Source organism: Scyliorhinus torazame, chromosome 1, assembly GCF_047496885.1.
Source record: "Scyliorhinus torazame isolate Kashiwa2021f chromosome 1, sScyTor2.1, whole genome shotgun sequence".
In the NCBI taxonomy this organism is placed as follows: domain Eukaryota; kingdom Metazoa; phylum Chordata; class Chondrichthyes; order Carcharhiniformes; family Scyliorhinidae; genus Scyliorhinus; species Scyliorhinus torazame.
The window spans coordinates 10,121,901-10,145,023 of record NC_092707.1 but is presented as its reverse complement, the minus strand read 5'-3'; the positions used below and the strand labels follow the sequence as shown (position 1 = coordinate 10,145,023).

Sequence of the window (23,123 nt, the reverse complement as noted above, 5' to 3'; positions counted from 1 at the left end):
GTGTTGTATTTAGTGCCGTAAAGCTACACAACACCAAAATAGAATTTGCCGAATTAGTTAAGTGAAGCTCATGACCTGTTCTCGAACCAAGTGTCATAAATTGTGGGAAACTCACCCTCACCATTTTTAGTCCTGCTACAGGGAGCAACAAGATTGGGATCAGCGACATAAAATCTAGTTCCCTCGTTGAGGTTTGACCACCCAGCTGGGACAGAGTTCAGCAATTAGTTTCTTCTTTAAAAAAGGGCAGCAGGGTAGCATTGTGGATAGCACAATTGCTTCACAGCTCCAGGGTCCCAGGTTCAATTCCAGCTTGGGTCACTGTCTGTGCGGAGTCTGCACATCCTCCCCGTGTGTGCGTGGGTTTCCTCCGGGTGCTCCGGTTTCCTCCCACAGTCCAAAGATGTGCAGGTTAGGTGGATTGGCCATGATAAATTGCCCTTAGTGTTGGGTGGGGTTTACTGGGTTATGGGGATAGGGTGGAGGTGTTGACCTTGGGTAGGGTGCTCTTTCCAAGAGCCGGTGCAGACTCGATGGGCTGAATGGCCTCCTTCCAGCACTGTAAATTCTATGATAATTGCGAGGTAAAGTCTCCGGCACCCTTGTGTGCAATGTCTGCGATGCCATTTCTTCAGCTAAATCAATGAGCGAAGCCTGTATGTCTGGAGATCTCATTCCCCGGCCTAGAGATAGCTTGTAGCTGCATCTGACATTCTGCCACCCAGCAGCCCAATTTCTAATGTCAAAACGATGGTTAGAAGGATGTAAAATTAATGCTGCCACAATATTTATATTACCCAATGCGCATCGAATCATTCAAAAAGGAGCTAGGCAGCATCACGTTGAGAATGGAATTAGAGGTAATGGGAGTAGGTATATAAAGAGATGATAAATGTTCCACAGGACACAACGGACACTTGGGGCCAGTTCTGGGGAAGGATAAAGAAGAAAGAAAGGTGGTAAGCAGGTCGAGTTCACGAGAGGGAACAGATGAATATTCTGGAACATTGTTCGCTTACATTTTGGAGAGCAGATAATTTCTGCAGGTACTCCCTCAGGAAATTAAAGAGGAATAAAGATCTTTGGAAAGATAAGCTTGATCGGCTGAAGGTTTTTTCCCCTCATTGTATCCTTATGAATCTATAAAATATTAATCTTGATTTTTTTTTTTAAGTAAAGGACAAATACTGGAAGAGTTCAGCTTTCTAAAAAAGAACCATTAGCAAGATAATTGGGTGATATTTTTATAAACAAGGCATCTAATAACAAAAAAAGCTGAAAATCAATCAGCATCTGTGCAAAAACAGAACTCAAGTCAGAACCAATATCCCTCCTCAAGACTCTGGGAGTTAACCAGAGGGCTTCAGTTAGCCTGAATTTCTGCCTGAAAGCTGATCTTAACTGACCTGTATGCTTTGAGAGTTATCTTCCATAGTTACAGCTTCCAAATCTCCTGAAGGCGTGGGAATTTTCAGATTTTGAAGAAAAAGTGCTGCTCTCTTCTTGCGTTCCGCCTGCAGCTGCCTTTCCTTGCACTCTTTAGAAGCCTGTGCAAGCTTCTCCCTCGCCGCGGCTGCTAGTCTGTCCTCCAGCTTCTGCTTAGCTGCACCAAATGACAGAAAACACAAAATTATGCATGCTAAATACCATCTGACAAAAGGGAAAGGCACAGGAGTGAAAATTCAAAGCAAGATGTCATCATTAAAAGAGTTCATCATTGGTATATACGCTGAATATATTTTCAAATGGACATTACAAGTAGAAAATGTAGTTAGTTAGAATACACATCGGAAAGGATGTTTTTGCCTTGCGGGAGACTAAAACCAGGGAAAGTGGTTTAAAAATAAGGGATCTCCCATTTAAGAGGAGAAATGTCTTCTCTCCAATGGTTGAGAGCTGTGGAATCCCCCCTCCCCCCCCCCCCCGCCAAAACACACACACACACACACACACACACACAGCAGTGGAGACTGGGGCATTTAATATTTTTAAGGCTGTGTTAGATAGATTCTTGACATGAATCAAAGGCAATTGGGGATAGACAGGAAAGCGGAGTTGAAGCGAATCTCATTGAATGGCGGAGCTGGCTCAAAGGGCCGAATGGCCTATCCTGCTCCGAATTCATGTCTGTACAGCAACACATGGATGGAACGGCTTGGGGACGCTGGGATAAATCCAAATTTAATAAAAACAAAATATTAGAACACAGAACATACAGTGCAGGAGGCCATTCGGCCCATCGAGTCTGCACCGACCCACTTAAGCCCTCATTTCCACCCTATCCCCGTAACCCAATAATTGGACACTAAGGGCAATTTAGCATGGCCAATCCACCTAACCTGCACATCTTTGGACTGTGGGAGGAAACAGGAGCACCCGGAGGAAACCCACGCAGACACGGGGAGAACGTGCGGACTCCGCACAGACAGTGACCCAGCGGGGAATCGAACCTGGGATCCTGGCGCTGTGAAGCCAGTGCTAACCACTGTGCTGCAGCTTACATTAGCGCAGTTTCTCAGCCAAATTATGAAGATTCTAATTAAATGGAAAAGCATTTATATTTTCCATCAGTTTAATATTTATCAGAATTTTACTAACCAAATTTACAGATCTTTTCAATGTTTTTATTCTGCGTTTTCAAACTTTATACATGACAAAAACAGGTAATAACAAACTCGCCCCCCCACCCCAGAATCCCCCTTAAAAAACACCCAGAAATCCCACCAACTGCATCCCCCTCCCCCACCTCAACAACTAATGGTGATCAGCTCTTTAATGCGCAGACTAAACGGCTGCCATCTTTGGTAGAATCCTTAAATTGCACCCCACACAAAGTACTTAATTTTTTCGCGATACAGAAACTCCATAAGATCTCCCATCCATACTGAGGCACTGGGTGGAGAAGATGACCTCCAACCCATCAGCACCCGCCTTCAAACAATCAGCGAGGCGATGGCTAGACATTAGCCCTTGCCCCAATCTGCAGCTCCGGCAGATCCTATACCCCAAATATGGGCCCCGAGGAGACCAGGCTTCAGTTCCATTTGTAGGATCGGCAACATGGTGCCAAAGGAGGAGACCCAGAAACCCATGAGCTTAGGATATGACCAGAACTATGTACATGGTTAGCCGGGTCCCTCCCACAACGCTCACACTCATCCTCCACTCCCGCAAATAGCCTGCTCACCCTGGACTTGGTCAAATGGGCCCTATGCACCTTCAACTCTATCTACCCTAACCTCGTACATAGTAAGAAGTCTTACAACGCCAGGTTAAAGTCCAACAGGTTTGTTTCAAGTCACTAGCTTTCGGAGCACTGCTCCTTCCTCAGGTGAATGAAGAGGTGGTTCCAGAAACATATATATAGACAAAGTCAAAGATGCAAGATGATACTGTGAATGCGAGCATTTGCAGTTAATTAAGTCTTTACTGGTCCAGTCGGAGCAACTGGAGAGGGGGATAATCACAGGGTAGAGGTGTGAATTGTCTCAAGCCAGGATTTTGCAACCCCAGACCAGATGGGGGGGGGGTGAATGTAATGCGACATGAATCCAAGGTCCCGGTTGAGGCCATTTTCATGTGTGCAGAACTTGGCCATATAAAACATAGAACGGAACAGCACACTACAGTACAGGCCCTTCAGCCCACGATGTCGTGCAAACCATTTATCTTAATCGAAGATCAACCTAACCTACACCCCTTCAATTTATTGCTGTCCATGTGTCTGTCCAAGAGTCGGTTAAATGTCCCTAATGACTCTATAGACTCCACCACCTCCGCTGGCAGTGCATTCTACACATATGTTTGCGTTCACCCTTCGCAAAATCTCACAACACACCGTCTCCAACTTGGACCCTACTCCTCCTCCCACTGAGCCTTCAGCCCTCTGAAGGATACTTCCTCCGCTGCTATAAGCCTCCCATAAGCTCCCCGAGGTACTCCCCTCCATCATCCCTACCAGTGAGAAAACCTGCTCCAACAACAAGGAGGCACCACCAGGAACATCGGAAAGATCTCCTTCGCGAAGTCGTGCACCTGTAAACATCGAAACACACCCACCTGTGGGAGTCCAAATTTCTCCACCAACTCCTCAAAGTTCGCAAATTGGCCATCCAAAAACAAACCCTTCATCAGCAAGCACCTTCTCCTCCCATCCCCTATACCTCGCCTCCAGCCTCGCTGGCTTGACCATGTGGTCTGCACAAACCAGCACCAACTTTGACACCACCCCCAATTTAAAGTGCTGCCGAAATGGTCTTCAATGTAGGGGCCACCCCGGATTCCCCGAGTGCTTCCCCGGAGAGAAAGGTAAAGAAGCCACGACCAGGGCCCTCAGCTCCGACCCCCGACACGAGCTCAACTCCATCCACACCCATAAATCCTCCGGATCGCAACACCAACCCAACACCTTCTCAGCTTTCACCACCCAATAATAATATCTCATATTTAGCTACGTTTCCCCCCCCTCTCCCCCCCCCCAATCCTCCCCCTCCACCTTGGGATACTCCAAATCCTCCAAAAACGTCAGCATATCTGGCTGCTCCTCCTGCAGCTCTGACCTATGGTCTTATAGAACACCTCAAACGCCCCATTAACTTTATCTGCCGTTGACACCAGCCTACCACCCAAGTCCCGAATCCATACGATCTCCCAGGAAGCTGCCTCAGCCAAAAACATACTAGCCTTCTCCCCATACCCGCACACTACCCCCTTCGTGTGCCGTAACTGCCGCACCGCCTTCTCCCCATACCGTGCCGTAACTGCCGCACGTCATTCTCCTCATACCCGTATACTACCCCCTTCAAGCACCACAACTGCCGCACTGCCGTCTCCCCATACCTGCACACTACCTCCTTCGAGCGCCGGAATCTCCACACCGCCGTCTCCCTGGATAGCAGGTCAAATTGCACCTGCAACTTCTTTCTATTTGTCAGAAGCTCTGGCATCGGGTCACTTGCGTACCTGCCATCTACCGTTCCTCTCTGGTCTCCCTATCGTTCTGACCTTGTGCAAAATTATCTCCTATCTCACCCCACCTTAAGGGCCTCCCACAAAACTGAGGACGGCACACTTCCCCATTCTTGCTGAATCACACATTTCCATCAATCACCCGAGCTACCTTCACACAAAATCCCAAGTCCGCCAACAGCCCCAGATCCAAACTCCACGCCAGCCGCTGGACCCGCCCCATCTCCAAATCCACATCCACCAGGTGTGGAGCGTGATCTCATATCACTATCACGGAATATTCGGCATTCCTCACCCCTAGCAGCAGAGCTTCCCCCATTAAGAAAAAGTCTATGCACTAATATACATAATGCACCAGAGAAAAAGACATATTCCCTGCCCCCAGGGTGTAAAAATTGCCACGGATCCTCTCCACCCATCTCCTTCATGAACGCTGACAGTACCTTCGCTATCCCCTCAAGAGCCAGCGACTTCGGCTGGGACCAATCCAACTTGGGGCTCAACACGCAGTTCTAATCGGCCCCAAAATCAACTGGTGCATATCCATATCCGGGATCACAGCCATCATCCTCTTCATGAACTCCACATCATCCTAATTTGGGGCATCCCAATTTGGGGCGCACACACGCACAAAAATCACCGACCTACCCTCCAATGTCTCCTTAACTATGGCGCACCTGCTGCCCTTGTCCATTACCACCTTCTCCATCTAAAATCAAAGTCTTTTGTTCATGAGTATAGTCATCCCTGACCCCTCCTATCAAAGCCCGAGTGGAATACCTGGCGAACCCAACTCTTACGGAGTCTAACATGGCCCTTTATCAGCAAGTGGGTCTCCTTCAAAAGCACCATATTGGTCTTCAAACTTTTTAAGAGAGGAAACTCATTGCACTTTTCACCCCCCCCCCCCCCCCCCCCCCAACCCCAACCCCATACATTTCACGTGGCCAATCAAATCGGGGGTCTCTCATAAATCCCCCCCCCCCCCCCACCATCTCCATTTCCACTGTGAGAGTGAAACCAGAGCCCACCCAAGATATCCGCTTGCCCCGCCTCACAAATGGGACAATGCCCTACACCCATTCACCATCAGCACTCTAACCGCCCCCTCCCTTCCATCCTAGAACTCCCGTTCAAACTATTGCCTCTCTCCTATCCCCCCTCCCAGCACCATTCAACCCTCTAGGCTCAACAACACCTGCCTAAACAGGTCCCGCAAACCGCAGACCCTCTCCCCATCTCGCTACCGTTCACTAGCCAATCCCACTCAGATAGCAAGGCAGCAGCACCCCCCGCCCCCCCCCCCAAATAAATCAAAACAAAAGCCAGACCCCTAATCAAAACCAACAACACCAGAACCCCCTTAATACAAAAACCAGTACAAATATGTAACAAAAAGGAAATCCCCCCCTCCAGCCAACCTGCAGCAATTTCAATTGTCATCAACTCTGTACAAACACATGTGGAAAACAAAAGGGAGGGGACAAGGGAAACAAAAACTATACTGACATACAGTTACTATAACAATCCATCCCAACCACCAAGTTCCATGCATGCCCCTTCAGTCCAGTCCAATTCCTTTGACTTTAATATATGCCCCATTTCCTCCTGTCTCAAAAAATGATCTTTATCCTTGTGCATCACCCTCAGCCTCCTCGGGTAGACACCAAACAATACCCCACTCTTGCAGAGCACCAACTTTTCCCCATTAAAGGGGAATACCAGTTCCGCTGAATGTCTTGATAGATACGGATACCACTGCCTCCCCGATTCTCCTTGGTCCACCTTAGGACCTGTTCCTTCAACCGATAACTGTGAAACCATGCCATCACTGCCCGTGGTGGTTCATTTCCCCATGGCTTCGCCCAAAGTGGCCGAGCCTGATCCAGCTCGGCAGGGGGACCTTGATCCTCCTCCCCATCAACCTCTTAAACACCAACTAATATTCAGTCAGCCTCGAACCCTCCATACCCTCAGGCAACCCCATGACCCTGAGGTTCTTCTGCCTCAACCAGTTTTCAAGGTCACCGACCTTCGCTCTCAGGCCGCTGTTACGTCCCTCCACCCTCTGCAGCTCAGCATCTAACGAGGCCAACCGATCACTGCGCCACGACAGCGTCTCCTCCACCCCTTTTAACACCTTGCCATACTGCCGCAGCCCCTTATGTCTTTCCACAGCTTTGTTAATCGGTACCAGGGCACCATCCACGCACTTGAGGTTCTCCATCATTTCCCGTCCATGCCTCTTGAAATGCTTGGCAAACTGCTTCTCAAATTCGACAGTCATTACCTCCGCCAGCTTGTCTACCGTAATAGGTGTGGCCCCACCCGATGCACTTGCCTCCGCCATCTTAGATCTTCCTGGCCCCCGCACCTTGCTCAGCTCCTCCCGACGGGCTACTGCTTCCACCTTCATCAATTATATTCTTTCCTGCGCCTTTTGACACTCTCGAGTGGGCCGAGTCTGTCCAGCAATTAACCCGGGAACTGGGTAAAAAGAACCAAAAGCCAGGCAGCGGGAGCTAACCTTTGTGTGACCCCCTGCTACATGTCGCCAGCGGAGGTCCCCAAATTTACATATCTTGATGAAGTTATTGATCTGTTTTCAGGATGCTTAACTAAACGTTTAATAAGCATTTAGCTATATGTTGATTTGATGCTCAAGAACAGATTTCCAACATTAACAAATTACCTCAATTATATACAAACATGCTTCTTGTCACCCGAGTAGGTTGATGAACAAATGCGATCATGAAATATCAATATAGTCAGCGTGTTATATCTGGGATGGACATGCGGCCTCTCCACTAGTGGACGCGTGAGTCAGGCCTCCAACAGTTTCAAACTGCTTAAAAATCTGCAGGCTGGTTAGATTCGGAATCTTCACCAGCAGTGCGACAGTAACTACGTAATATTACAATAGCAACACCTTATTGTAATCCTGCTCGCAAACCACCTATTTATCTCAGCGTGTTTGGTTCAAATTGAGAGATGGATGTTTCTGTTTGAAGACCCACATTAAATGGATTGAGACTTTTAGGGAGCATAAACTCCCAACTGAAATGTGTGTTAGAGGTTGTTAAGTCAATTTTCTGCCTTCATCCCCTGTAGCGAAAGGCTGCCTCCTTTCAAGTGTACGTGCAGCTTTTAAACACAGCCATTTAGGGGCGATCTTCACCAGCAACACTGTCATCAACAAGAGGAGAAAAATAACCAATGGATGTGCAGCAGGTCAAAAATTAAAAGCAGGTTGGCGTGAAAAAAATATGATCTGGGCAATCTCTTTTTGACATGGGATCTGCAGGCGATTTTGTTCCTGGAATCACTGAATTTTATATGAAGGACAGGTTGTGGAATGGTGAACAGCAATTGGAGAGATCAAAAACATGCCAAGAGTGCACTATATAGTATGATGTCCTGAACACACCCCTTTTCAATGGTCCATGTTACTTGTCCCAAAGGTACCCGCACTTGACAGAAATGCTTGATGAATGGTTGCCATCTATCAGCACTCCCCCGGCTCATTAGAATTAGAGGAGACGGGTCACGGGATGTGAGCGCAGGAGCAGCTGCTCTTTGTGACCTCTTATCCGAGTGCACATTTTCATAATTGTCCATTTTTGGGATAGATGTGTTGTACTATGTCCCTGGTTGATCTTGATTGGAACTTTGCAATGAGGAGCAGAGTTTAAATCGTAGAGAATCCTTTTTTGACTGTGGCGGCCGAGCCCAGCTTGCAGTGGCATTGTTGCTGGCGAACCGGCCTTCGCCCTGGCGGTGCGGTGTGGGCGGTTGGGGTTGGCTGGGGCCGAGCCCAGCTTGCAGTGACATTGTTGCTGGCGAACCGGCCTTCGCCCCGGCGGTACGGTGTGGCCAGTCAGGATTGGCTGGGGTGGGCCCAGCTTGCAGTGGCGTTGTTGCTGGCGAACCGGCCTTCGCCCCGGCGGTACGGTGTGGCCAGTCAGGATTGGCTGGGGTGGGCCCAGCTTGCAGTGGCGTTGTTGCTGGCGAACCGGCCTTCGCCCCGGCGGTACGGTGTGGCCAGTCAGGATTGGCTGGGGTGGGCCCAGCTTGCAGTGACATTGTTGCTGGCGAACCGGCCTTCGCCCCGGCGGTACGGTGTGGCCAGTCAGGATTGGCTGGGGCCGAGCCCAGCTTGCAGTGGCGTTGTTGCTGGTGAATGGGCCTTCGCCCCGGCGGTACGGTGTGGCCAGTCAGGATTGGCTGGGGCCGAGCCCAGCTTGCAGTGGCGTTGTTGCTGGCGAACCGGCCTTCGCCCTGGCGGTGCGGTGTGGGCGGTTGGGGTTGGCTGGGGCCGAGCCCAGCTTGCAGTGACATTGTTGCTGGCGAACCGGCCTTCGCCCCGGCGGTACGGTGTGGCCAGTCAGGATTGGCTGGGGTGGGCCCAGCTTGCAGTGACATTGTTGCTGGTGAATGGGCCTTCGCCCCGGCGGTACGGTGTGGCCAGTCAGGATTGGCTGGGGCCGAGCCCAGCTTGCAGTGACATTGTTGCTGGCGAACCGGCCTTCGCCCCGGCGGTACGGTGTGGCCAGTCAGGATTGGCTGGGGTGGGCCCAGCTTGCAGTGACATTGTTGCTGGCGAACCGGCCTTCGCCCCGGCGGTACGGTGTGGCCAGTCAGGATTGGCTGGGGCCGAGCCCAGCTTGCAGTGACATTGTTGCTGGTGAATGGGCCTTCGCCCCGGCGGTACGGTGTGGCCAGTCAGGATTGGCTGGGGCCGAGCCCAGCTTGCAGTGACATTGTTGCTGGCGAACCGGCCTTCGCCTCGGCGGTACGGTGTGGCCAGTCAGGATTGGCTGGGGTGGGCCCAGCTTGCAGTGACATTGTTGCTGGTGAATGGGCCTTCGCCCCGGCGGTACGGTGTGGCCAGTCAGGATTGGCTGGGGCCGAGCCCAGCTTGCAGTGACATTGTTGCTGGCGAACCGGCCTTCGCCCCGGCGGTACTGTGTGGGCGGTTGGGGTTGGCTGGGGCCGAGCCCAGCTTGCAGTGGCGTTGTTGGTGGCGAACCGGCCTTCGCCCCGGCGGTACGGTGTGGCCAGTCAGGATTGGCTGGGGCCGAGCCCAGCTTGCAGTGGCGTTGTTGGTGGCGAACCGGCCTTCGCCCCGGCGGTACGGTGTGGCCAGTCAGGATTGGCTGGGGCCGAGCCCAGCTTGCAGTGGCGTTGTTGCTGGTGAATGGGCCTTCGCCCCGGCGGTACTGTGTGGGTGGTTGGGGTTGGCTGGGGTGGGCCCAGCTTGCAGTGGCGTTGTTGCTGGCGAACCGGCCTTCGCCCCGGCGGTACGGTGTGGCCAGTCAGGATTGGCTGGGGTGGGCCCAGCTTGCAGTGGCGTTGTTGCTGGCGAACCGGCCTTCGCCCCGGCGGTACGGTGTGGCCAGTCAGGATTGGCTGGGGTGGGCCCAGCTTGCAGTGGCGTTGTTGCTGGTGAATGGGCCTTCGCCCCGGCGGTACGGTGTGGCCAGTCAGGATTGGCTGGGGTGGGCCCAGCTTGCAGTGGCGTTGTTGCTGGCGAACCGGCCTTCGCCCCGGCGGTACTGTGTGCATCGGCGTGATGGGAGTCATTGAGGATATTGTTCTCAATCAGGTCTCAGATCCATGGTGCAGGCCTTTGGAGCTCACTTTGATGAATTGAGAGATATCCATGGGGTAATATCTCCTGAGGCACAGGAGAGAATCCTTGTATTCGATAAGAGCACTTTTTCTGGTGCGGGTCTGCCTTCAATTCAGTGAGATCCTGCTGCACGGTGTCACCTATCCCAGGAGGTCCGGGGGGTAAGGGCCGGACAAGGAGTGCCTGTGAGCCCAGTCCCTGGGAGGAGAGTTCCTGATTGAGTTTGAAAATTACCGACCATGCTTTAGTAACCTTGATCTGGAGGTTGGGCGTATCAGGTTAGATGGAGCACAACGTATCTGGTCTTTGAGGCCTGGGGTAAGTTGGGCCCCCCAACCACTGTCCCTATATTATTCTGTTCTTGATGCTCATCATGAGGGGTTGGAGATGACCAATCGTGTTGAGTCATTTGCTCCAGCTGGGGCCCAGGCTGTGGATCTCTTGGCTGTTGGCATGGTGCAAGAGAAGGTACCTTGTTGGTTGTTGGTATCCTTGAGAGTTCCTGAGGAGCTTTCGATGAGCCTGTCATGGCTTTGGCCTTTTCAAGCAATATAGATGGTGTTATTATTCTGTGGTTCTTCAATAATCCGAGGTAGTACTTCCTTGTGATTATGCTGTTGATTATTTATTGTTGCCTTTTCTCCTGCAAGGCGTGTGAGGTGTGAGCATGAGGGTGAGGGTTGCAGGTTATCCTGTTCGAGCAAAAGGCAGATTGAGTCGATTATGTGCAGTTTTACTCCTTTCTTTAATTATGTGCTCTAATGCTTGTGGCTTGGGCACCCCATTTCTCATTTATAATGAAGAGGAATGGAGCCACGGCAGGGTGATTCATTGGTGTGGAGTTTGTTGGTCGGGTTAATTAAGACCTCTTAGAGATTGAGGATAAGCCCCAGTTAGGGTTAGTATTTTATTTTTTGTTATTTGTAAAAATCCATGCTGGGCACCTTCAATGATCCGGGTAGAGTATGTATCCTGGAGAAGACTGTAGGGCTGTTTAGCACAGGGCTAAATTGCTGGCTTTGAAAGCAGACCAAGGCAGGCCAGCAGTACGGTTCAATTCCCGTAACAGCCTCCCCGAACAGGCGCTGGAATGTGGCGACTAGGGGCTTTTCACAGTAACTTCATTGAAGCCTACTTGCCACAATAAGCGATTTTCATTTCATTTCAGACTTTTCCTTGAGGTTGGAGTGTTTTTTGGGTCCCCTTTTTTTCTTTAGAGCTATTAGTATAGGAGGAATTGAATGGCAGCACACGCAGAGGTGGCTTTGGTCAACCGATGGCTGATTTGTTGAAGAGAGATACTGTCAGCCATATCTCCACATTGTTGGGAGTCCTTCCCTCCTGTGGGGGTAGGTTAGATGGACTAGTTGGGCACACTCTCCTAGACACTCTTATTGGTGGTTCCCTGAACATCCTCCTCGTTGTGGTTGGGTTTTCCATGTGGAAGCAGTGTTTGTGACTCTGTTGAGACAGTGCTGTTGTTTCCCTTAATACCCTTGCGGTGACTTGCAGAGTGGGGCGAGTGTGAATATTCCTAGGTCAGCTCAGGCATTCTTCCCAGAAGGGATTTTCTTCTTCTTTTCATCTGGGTGAGATTGTACTCCGGTTGTCTTTGGGAAGTTCCCCTTATTGAGCAGCACGGTAGCACAAGTGGCGAGCATTGTGGCTTCACAGCTCCAGGGTCCCAGGTTCGATTCCCAGCTGGGTCAATGTCTGTGCGGCGTCTGCACATTCTCCCCGTGTCTGCGTGGGTTTCCCCTGGGTGTTCCGGTTTCCTCCCACAATCCAAAGACGTGCAGGTTAGGTGGATTGGCCGTGCTAAATTGCCCTTAGTGTCCAAAAAGGTTAGGAGGGGTTATTGGGTTACGGGGATAGGGTGGAAGTGAGGGCTTAAGTGGGTCTGTGCAGATTCGATGGGCCGAATGGCCTCCTTCTGCACTGTATGTTCTATGTACCGGAGGGGCGGGAATAGGCTCCCCTTCTCTAGTGAGGACGCCTTCCCAGCTGGGACAATCCTTTTTTTGGGTGTAGATGGGGATGGTGCACTGTCCTGGGTGTGGTTGGTGAGGTGCAGGATCAGCTGGGGTGTAGGTTTTGGGGTGTGCTGGAGGTCCTGTTGGGGGGTACCGATTCCTGTGTCAGAATGTGCTGGGCTAGGCGAGGTCCAGTGCTGTGGGGGGTATCCTGTTGCCCCCTGGAGATTGAGATGACCCTTCTTCTCGATGGCCCTTATTAGGAACATCCCGAGAGGCAGGGTTTTGCTTCTTCTGTGTTCTGTTTGAACTGAGCCCTGTACTTTGGTTGATATCCTATTCCCCCCTCCTCCACTCCCCTAATGGTCGGGGCACTTTAATGTTTGAATGACCAGCTTGTTCTCTCCACGAATGGGATTTTCTTAGGAGGTGTTGATGGCACTGATCACAATCCGAACATGTTGCTGCTGGTCCTCGGTGTAAATGTGTGGAATGATGTTGGTTCTAAACTGGGCCTGAGATTGGGGTTATGTTGCATTTTGTGATATCACATCCTTTCATTGTATGTTTACTTTTTTTAAGGAGTGGGTATAAAGAATCTGTGATTGGACCCTGCCTGGGTGCAGATGGGTCTGATATCCGAGGAGAGGAGGTGGCAGTCTGTCATTGGTGTCTCTTGTGCTGCTGGAGTGGAGGGAGATATATATTGGTGCACGCCTTAACATGGTATGAAAAGTTTATCCTGAACTCGCATGGCAATTATGAGCAATCACTATATGGGAAGGCGTGCACCATTTGACTGAGTTTTCATGGCCTTACCCTTCTTCTCTGGCTGGTCTTAATAGAGACGTCAAGTTATGTCTAATAAGTGTATCAAGCTCGTTATACAGATGTTCCCTTGTCCTCTTCTCTATCGAGGTCGTTATACGGATTTTCACCTGTCTCCCTCTGTGTTCATGTATGTGGGGTATTTTCCTTTGATTACTGTGTTGCATCAGTCTTCTGGTTTTGTTGCGTTGTTTGTTCAAATGTAAAACATCAAGAAATATGCTTTTGCAAAAAAATAGAGTGTGCACAAATTCAAAATTAATCTTCTCAGAGATCAAGGTTTAACATTTGCTGCCTTTCCTGAGCAATGCAGTTTATCAGTTAATGAAGTTAATGAATGCAGTTAATGAACTGGAGCAAGATTGGAGGCAAAATATACATTGATGAGATCTGCAAAAATAATGAAGGACTAAGGAGTACACTCCATCAGATTGCAAACTTTCCACTAAACAGATTCTGGGAATAGTACAAAATAAATCACAATTATCATTATTGCTATTCCAATCTAGTTTGGACAGAGCAAGAAATGAACTGACAACAAAAATAATGTTCAGTTATGGCAATAAATGCAGCTCAACAACTCGTTGTTGATGTGTTCAAACAATTAATCCTGAAAACTTCATATTTCAATATTAAAACGTCACAGATCAATCAGTATAATCATTGAAGTGTAAAACTCTAATTTATGAAGACAACTTAATGCAGCTCTACCATTAGTCCTACGTCTAAACGGTCATTGATCTGACCGCACAATAAGCCAGTATAAACAGCAATTGATGCTTTATTAGTCGGAACACAAAAGTAATGAAAAGCAAAACAGGGTTTCATAAACATTAGGGGAACATCAAAGACTGCAGACTCTGTTTTCCAAATGGAGGTTTTGAAAATGCCCAATCCCCATTGAATACAACATTGACCGGACAAAACATGCCCCGACTATTTAAAGAACAGCTTTTCCCACCCATACAGCAAGTTGAACCATTGCCTCCGATACCAGAAAGTCCCCAGATTTGATGCCAGCTTATGTTGAATCATAGAATTTACAGTGCAGAAGGCGGCTATTCGGCCCATCGAGTTAGCATGCCAACTGGCACCACCTATTTATTCTGCCCAAAGATATTTAGGTTGTACTATTTGCGCAAACTAGTCAAGTGGTACACCCAGAGAAAATAATGGACGTGCAAAATCCATAGGTTTATTCGCTGGGTCAACAGGATACAACTAGTTGATCAAAGGATAGAATAGAACAAAATGCAATATCTTATCTATTAAGAAATAGTCTGCAAGGCACCTTGACTTCATTCTTTTAAGAAACATCTGTAGAATTGCTAACATTTAAATCAGTCATAGAAGTATGCCGTTTTAGGAATCCGAGACTTGGGAATGTGCTGGCTTCTTGGATTTAGAGAGAGAATTATTCTGAGCACAAGTCAGACTTGCGTTTGATCAAATACTACATTTTCAAGCTGGATTCTTTATACCTGCTGCAATGTTTATTTCCCCAAGACAATCAGGTGCCAGAATAAATTTTCACAAATCACCATTTAGGAACGAAGCAATAACGCAGACAAGCTGCTGCATGTTTGCAAAACTCAATGTAAAGCGAAAAATGCTGCACATACAAATAGATTTAGCTCTTAAACTGGTTGGGTAAGATTTAGAGAAATGTTCCCACGGTGCTCCTATTTAAAATTATACCTTTATAAATGGGAAAAGAAGTGACTGCAGTTCAAACCCATTTCAGGGGAAGTCCTGCAAAATACTTGTTGGTGACATTTAGAGATGATTGGTTAGGATTTCCTATCTGTGGATGGGTTATAATTTGATCAGCCAATATAGATCCCTCATTCGTGCCAAACTTAAGTAATGGCCAGGACACATACTGTTCAGTAAAATAAAAACAAAAACTATAAGGTTGCATCGATGACAATCATCTGCAATAACCAAAGCCATTGCATCTTGGATTGAAAGTTTGAGGTCCAATAAACAGTCTAAAGGTAACGGGTATTATAAGCTTTTTAAAAAAATAGGAGCAGAGGTAGACCACACACCTGTTGAGCCTGCTCCACCATTCAATTCAATCACTGCTGATCTTGAGCTCCAACTCCCATTTTCCCTCCCACTCCCGGTTCCAAGAGTCTGCACGTTCTCCCCGTGTCTGCGTGGGTTTCCTCCGGATGCTCCAGTTTCCTCCCACTGTCCAAAGATGGTCAGGTCAGGTGGATTGACCATGATAAATTGCCCCCAAGTGTCCAAATGATTAGGTGGGGTTACTGGGTAACAGGGATAGGGTGGGTGTGCGCGCTTAAGCAAGGTGCTCTTTTGGAGGGTTGGTGCAGACTCAATGAGCAAAACTGCACTGTAGTGATTCAATGATTCTATGAAAAATCTGTCTGTCTCAGACTTAAATATACTCAATGATCTTGGGATGTGGGCGTCACTAGCAAGTCCAGCATTTGTTGCCCATCCCTAACTGTCGTTAGAACTGAAAAGGTCATTTCAGAAGACGGCCAAGAGTCAACTACATGCCTGCGGGTCTCGAGTCATACGTAGGCCAGACTGGCGAAGAATAGCAAATTTCCTTCCCTGAAAACAATCAATAACATTTTCATTACTGAGACTAGCTTTATATTCCAGATTTATGAATTGAGTTTAAATTCCACCTGTTGCCATAGTGAGACTTGAATTCATGAGCACAGAACAGAGCCTGGGCCTCTGGATTACTAGCCCAGTGACATTGTCATTACACCACCATCTCCCCAATAGCTTATTCGTATGCCATGGGAGGGAGGCATTCAGAGAATTTGTACCAATACAGTGTGTCAATATATCATTATTAATTTGACTATGATTGGCTTGATGTTCGGCCTTCAAAAGAATTAAAGCTTTAAAAAATAGGATTTCTTTCACTATTTACTTCAGTCTTTGAAATTATGAAAGGCGTTCGAACTAGTTCTTGACTTGTGCATCTGATGAGACATCAGTTTTACGTAAATTCAAGGGCATAGTTGACATCAATTAAGGCTACTTGTGACCTGGGTTTCATTATCGCTACCAGTGAACGACTAGGATTTCAGATTGCAAGGGAATGGGCTTGCTTATGTAAATGGCCGTAGAGAAGTGTTAACAAGAAAGCAAGGGGTTTTCTAAATAAAAATGGATTGCCCAATTTAATAAACCCACAGTTTTTTTAAATCATGGACTATAACGACATGCACCGATGTGATTGGGAACAATTGGCAGGTATTATTTGTTCCCACTTCAGACGTGAAATGGGCGACACAGTAGCACAGTGGTTAGCACTGTTGCTTCACAGCACTAGGGTCCCAAGTTCGATTCCCGGCTTGGGTCACTGTCTGTGCAGAGTCTGCACGTTCTCCCCATGTCTGCGTGGGTTTCCTTTTCCACCGGGTGCTCCGGTTCCTTCCCACAAGTCCCGAAAGACGTGCTTGTTAGGTGAATTGTACATTCAGAATTCTCCGTGTACCCGAACGGGCGCCGGAGTGTGGAGACTAGGGGATTTTCCCAGTAACTTCATTGCAGTGTTTATGAAAGCCTATTTGTGACAATAAAGATCATTAAATTATTTTTTTATTTAAAAAGGCACGTGGCTATTTTTGTAGAGCGGTCTTTCGATATAGAGAATGGTTTATCAATATACAATTTCTGATCTTGAGGGAGCACAAGGCGTTTAGAAACTGGAGACGGTGGCTACCAGCCCCAAAAGGGTAAAAACACTGACTTTTCAAATTTATGTCACTTTGTAGTCTGCAAATTGATTCTTGACATTAACCTGTGGGTTGAGGGTGATGGGAGGGCAAGTGGTAACGGAGGAGCAGAGTCACTTGCATTCAGCGCTGCACCTAAATGACATGGTTATATTAGCAACTGCAGAAAGTTTGCAAGCCACAAAAAAAAATTTGCATTGTTTGTGATTTTAATATGCAGAAAGCATGCATGACCTAAAGCTTGCTGAATAGGAGCAATTGTTCACGGCTTTTACAGTGCGGAATTTGAAGGTTCTTAGCAAAGAAAACTGAAAGCCCTGGAGGAAACTGATGGAATGACAATTCTCCAATGCTACAGTCAATCACCACCAGACCTCACTGCTCAGAATTACCAATTCCTTACTGTGACACAGTATAATTATAAACTGCAAGCATCAGAACTCCAGGCAATACTTAAGTAATTTAGCAAGTCTTCTGCCATTTTTGAATTTCAAATTAGATGTTTTTTTAAAAATTCTTTCACAGTGATGTGGTTATTGCTGGTTAATTCAGCATTTGCTGCACATTTCCAAGTGTCCGTGAGAAGGTGATGACCAGCCACCTTCTTGAGCCACTGCAGTCAGCCTGGTGCTGTAAGAAAAAGCATTCCAGGATTTTGGCCATGGACAGTGAAGGAACAGCGATATAGTTGCAAGTCAGGATGCTGTATGACTCGGAGGAGTCACAGTGGTGGTGTTCCCTCGCATCTGCTGCCCTTGTCCTATGAGATCCGACTAGGCCGAATGGCCTACTTCTGCTCCTACATCTTATGGTAGAAGTCTTGGGTTTCGAAGGTGCTGCCGAAGGAGCCTTGGCATGTTGCCGCAATGCATCTTATACAGAAGACAGACCTCTGCCACGTGCATCGATGATGAAGTGAAGAAGATTGAGGTGGAGAGAGTAAATGATTGAGCTGGTGGTTGTGTGCAATCCAGTGGACCACTTTGTCCCGGATGGTGTCAAACTTGTCAATGCTGTTGAAGCTGCACTCATCGCGGCAAGTGGAGAGTATTCCATCAAAACTCTTGACTTGTGACTTGTAGATGGAGGAGAGCTTTTGGGAATCAGATCACTTACTCGCTTCAGGATTTCCAACCTCTGACCTTCTCTTGTAGCCACAGTATTTATATGGCGAGTCCAGTGCAGGTTCTGATCAATGGCAACGTCCAGGATGCTGACAGCGGGGGTTTCAACATTGCAATGCCACTGCATGTCATGTAGAGATGGTCAGACTCTCTCTTGTTGGAAATGGTCATTGCCAAGCACTTGCATGACATGGCTGTTATGTGCCACTTATCAGCTCAGGTCTGAATGTTGTCTAGGTTATGCTACATGTGCACATGGACTACTTCAGTTTCTATGGGGTTGTGAATGATACTGACCATGTACAATCAGTGAATATCCCCACTTCTGACCTTATGATAAAGATCATTGATGAAGCAACTGAAGATGGTTGAGTCGAGGATACTACCCTGAGGAACTCCTGCAGCGATGCCCTGGGACTGAATTGATTGGCTTTCAGCAAACTCAACCATCTTCCTTTGTGCTAGGTATGACCCTAATCAGTGAAGAGTCCCCCACCCCACCCCCCATCCCCACTACCCGATTCCCATTAGCTTCAATTTTGCCAGGGCTCCTTGATGCCACACTTGGTCAAATGCTGCGTTGATGTCAAAGGACGTCACTTTTGTCCATATTTGGCTGGACAAAAGCGGTAATGAGAACTAGAGTGGCACTGACAGAATCCAAAGGGAGCAACAGTGTACAGGTGCGAAGTTCTGCTTGATAACACTGTCAATGACACCTTCCCTCACTTTGCTGATGATCGAAAGGAAAACTGGTGGGACAGTAATAGGCTGGATTGGATTTATTCTGCATTTTGTGGATAAGATATGCCTGGGCAATTTTCCACATTGCTGGAGAAATGCCAGTTGTACTAGAACAGCTTGACTATGGATGGGGTTAATCCTGGAGAACAAGTCTTCAGTATTATTGCCAGGATGTTGTCAGAGTACATAGCCTCTACAGTACCCAATGCCTTCAGTCATTCCTTGATATTACGTAAAGTGAATTAACTTGCTGAATATAGCATCTCTGACGCTGAGGACATCATGAGACCAAGATGGGTCATTCACTCTGCACTTCTGACTGAAGATAGCTGCAAATGTTTCACCTGATGTGCTCCGTTCCCCCATTATCAAGGATGGGGATATTTATGGCGCCGCCTCCTTGGATTAGCTGTTTACTTAAAAGAATTCAAAACTCAAGATGGCGCCGGAGCGAGGCGACTCTGCGAGCTCTCCCTAACAGATCCTCTTTTTATTTATCTTATAATCATTCTAATCTTTTAAAATTTATCTTATAATCGTTCTAATCTTTTAAAATTTAATTCTAAGACTAACAGCAGCTATTGGATAGGTACATGGATTACGGTAAAATGATATAGTGTAGATTTATTTGTTCTTAAGGGCAGCACGGTAGCATTGTGGATAGCACAATTGCTTCACAGCTCCAGGGTCCCAGGTTCAATTCCGGCTTGGGTCACTGACTGTGCGGAGTCTGCACATCCTCCCCGTGTCTGCGTGGGTTTCCTCCGGGTGCTCCGGTTTCCTCCCACAGTCCAAAGATGTGCAGGTTAGGTGGATTGGCCATGATAAATTGCCCTTAGTGTCCAAAATTGCCCTTAGTGTTGGGTGGAGGTGTTGACTATGGGTATTCCAAGAGCCGGTGCAGACTCAATGGGCCGAATGGCCTCCTTCTGCACTGTAAATTCAATGATAATCTATGATTAATCTAGGACAAAGGTTCGGCACAACATTGTGGGCCGAAGGGCCTGTTCTGTGCTGTATTTTTCTATGTTCTATGTTCTAACATTACTAACCTCTCTCTTTTATACCTTGTGTTGCCCTGTTATGTATTTTCTTTTATTTCCTTTCCCTGTACTTAATGATCTGTTGAGCGGCACGCAGAAAAATAATTTTCACTGTACCATGGTACACGTGACAATAAACAAATCCAATCCAATCCAATACTTGTCCATCATTATTCACGACTGTATGTGGAAGGACAGCAGAGCTTTGCCCAATCCATTGGTTATACAATCTCTCAGCTCTGTGATCCTGTGCTGTGGCTTCTCCATCTTGACACCTCATTTTTAGTTATGTCCAGCACTGCTTCTGGCATACCTTCTTATTTGTCCCTCACCCACTGTAGCAGGGCCATTCTGAAATGCCCTTCAGAATTTGGCCAGCTCAATCAGCAGAAGTTCTTCACACTATTCTTAATCTCAAAGATGTGCAGGTTAGGTGGATTGGCCATTGTAAAATTACCCATTAGTGTCCACAGGTGTGCAGGTTGGGTGGGGTGCTCTTTCAGAGTGTTGGTGCAGACTCAATGAGCTTAATGGTCTCCTTCTGCACTGTAGGCATTCTTTGGTTCGATGGATAATGATGGATATCGAAATCGCCCATCCAGAGTACATTCTGGGCCCTTGACACCCTCAGTACTTGCTTCAAGTGGTGTTCAACACAGAGAATGCTGATTCATCAGCTGAATTAGGTGGTTCCCGTGCCCATGTTTGACCTGATGCCATGAGACTTCATGGGATCCAGAGTTAAAACAGACCTCCTACGGAATGTTTTCCCAATATTAAGACTCAAGCTTGTACCCAATCCGTAAAGAGACAAATTCATAATCTCCTAGGGACTAAAACAATAAATTTACCATATTTGGTAATTTTACTGGGGACGGGAAACACAAAATGTAGGAAGCAAAAATTTCATAGCGCGTCAGAAAATGCAGCGAGCCGTTCGAATGCCCATCAACTTGGGCAGGAGCGGAAGATCCCGCTGGCGGGAAATGCTATAAAATTCCGCTCATGAGCACCAGCATGTTGACAAGAAAAAGAACTTATGCTCACCCCTATCCCAGTAATCCAGTGGTTCTACCTGCATGTCATTATTGCATCTGTTCCATCGGTATGAAACGTTTCGGGCATAAAAAATGATTTTGGCATGCGTAAATGTCTTCACAGATAGAATTACTACAAAAACAATCCTTTACAAAAGCCCCCAGAACATTTTACTGGATAATCAATGGCAGTAGTGGGAGTGAAAATTGTATAGAGAGGGGGACTTTAGTCAATCAGGTCTCCCACACAAAGCACATTCCAACTTTTAGAAGTTCAAATCATTTTTTACAATGTGTCTTGAAAGTGAAATTAATTTAACCCTCATTATAATAAGCCATTCAACCGCATAAAGTTTCGAGGCTCAGTGGGTTGTAATCCGCCCGAGTCGAAAGGTTGCTACTTCAATTCCCACTTCAGAATTTGGCCCATGTCGCAGTACCAAGCGACTGCTGCAATGTCAAAAGTGCCATCTTTCGAATAGGGGGTCAATTAGGCGGGTCTTGGTGGGATGGGAGTCGATGATTGCACGATGTTTCTTGTTCTTTGTACATTGTTTTATACCGTTGTTGTTTGTAATGCCAAAAACACCTCATTAAAATTGTTTATTAAAAAAAAAAGTGCCATCTTTCAGACAAGACGTTAAACCAAGGCTCTCAATGATTTCTAAGTGGCACCATTTGGAAGAATCGTATGGGCGATCTCCCCGGTAACCTGGAGAATATTTATCCCTAAATCAGCAACACAAAAACAGATTAGCTGGTCATCATCACTTTGTTAATTGTAGAGGTTCGCTGTGTGCAAAATGATCGTGCAGGTATTGTTGTTTATCCTTACCAATTGTCGTCTATGGGTCAGGAGGTCGAGGATCCAGCTGCAGAGGGAGGAGTCAAGTCCTAGGTTTTGGAGCTTTGATGTGAGCTTGGTTGGAATTATGATGTTGAAGGCTGAGCTGTAGTCAATGATTAGAAGTCTGAAATAGGAGTCCTTGTTGTCGAGATGCTCTAGAGATGAGTGTAGCACCAGTGAGATAGCGTCTGCTGTGGACCGGTTGTGGCAGTACGAGTGGATCAAGGCATTCTGGGTGTTTGGAGTTGATGTGTCTCATGACCAACCTCTCGAAGCACTTCACAATGAAATATGTCAAGGCCACCAGACGGTAGTTGCTGAGGCACGTTGCCTGGTTCTTACGGTATGATGGTGGTCTTCTTGAAGCAGGTGGGAACCTTGGAACGGAGAAAGGACAGGTTGAGGATGTCCGCGAACACACCCGCTAATTGGTCCTCACAGGAATAGAGTACATGATCAGGGGCTCCGTTGCTTTCCAAGGGTCCACTTCCAGGAAGGCCATTCTGACTTTGGAAGCTGTTTTTCGGTAGATTATGTGTGTGTCCGAGGCTGCTGGGGCAGTTGACAACGGTTTGATGGTTTCCTGCTCGAACTGAGCATATGATGCATTAAGTTCATAGGGGAGTGGTGTGCTGCTGCCGGAGATTCGACTCGGCTTTGCTTCGTAGCCCATTATGCTGTTTAAGCCTTGCCACAACCACGGAGAGTCCGTATCATTCGTCTGTGACTCTAGCTTGGTCTGGCATTGTCTCATGGCATCCTTAATGGCTTTGTGGAGGGCGTACCTGAATTTCTTGCATACGTCAGGATCATCTATCTTAAACGCCTCGGACCTTGCCTTCAGTAGGGAGTGACTCTGCCGATTAAACCATGGTTTCCGGTTGGGGAACGTACGTGCTACCTTCTTTTGATTCCATGGATGCTGCATCTTGACTTGCTAGTTCTGTTTGAAATCTATACTATTTAACGGTGGTTGCGCCACACAATACAACGGAGGATAGCCTCAATGTGAAGACTGGACTTCATTTCCACAATGGCTGTGCGGTGGTCACTGCTGTCAATACTATCATGGACAGATGCATCTGTGGCAGGCAGGTGAGGATGAGGTCATGTAGATTTCTCACATTTGTTGACCCAGTCTAGCAGCTTATGCCCTTGAGGAACCCACCAGCTCGGTCAGTAGTGGTGCTACAGAGCAC

The 23,123-nt window shown here is 47.5% G+C and overlaps 1 protein-coding gene across 5 annotated transcripts in view; it reads right to left on the bottom strand.

The window, feature by feature from the left end:
- The window catches only part of sfswap (splicing factor SWAP), a 155,631-nt gene that overhangs the window by 62,676 nt on the left and 69,832 nt on the right, over positions 1-23,123 (bottom strand). For all 5 annotated transcript variants that reach the window (XR_011949477.1, XM_072518075.1, XM_072518159.1 and 2 more), the window contains exon 13: positions 1,407-1,603. Coding sequence is in view for 4 of the 5 variants with exons in the window: in XM_072518075.1 (XP_072374176.1) it covers positions 1,407-1,603 (197 nt within the window). In the remaining variant the exon portion in view is untranslated. The remainder of the gene's footprint in view (positions 1-1,406; positions 1,604-23,123) is intronic.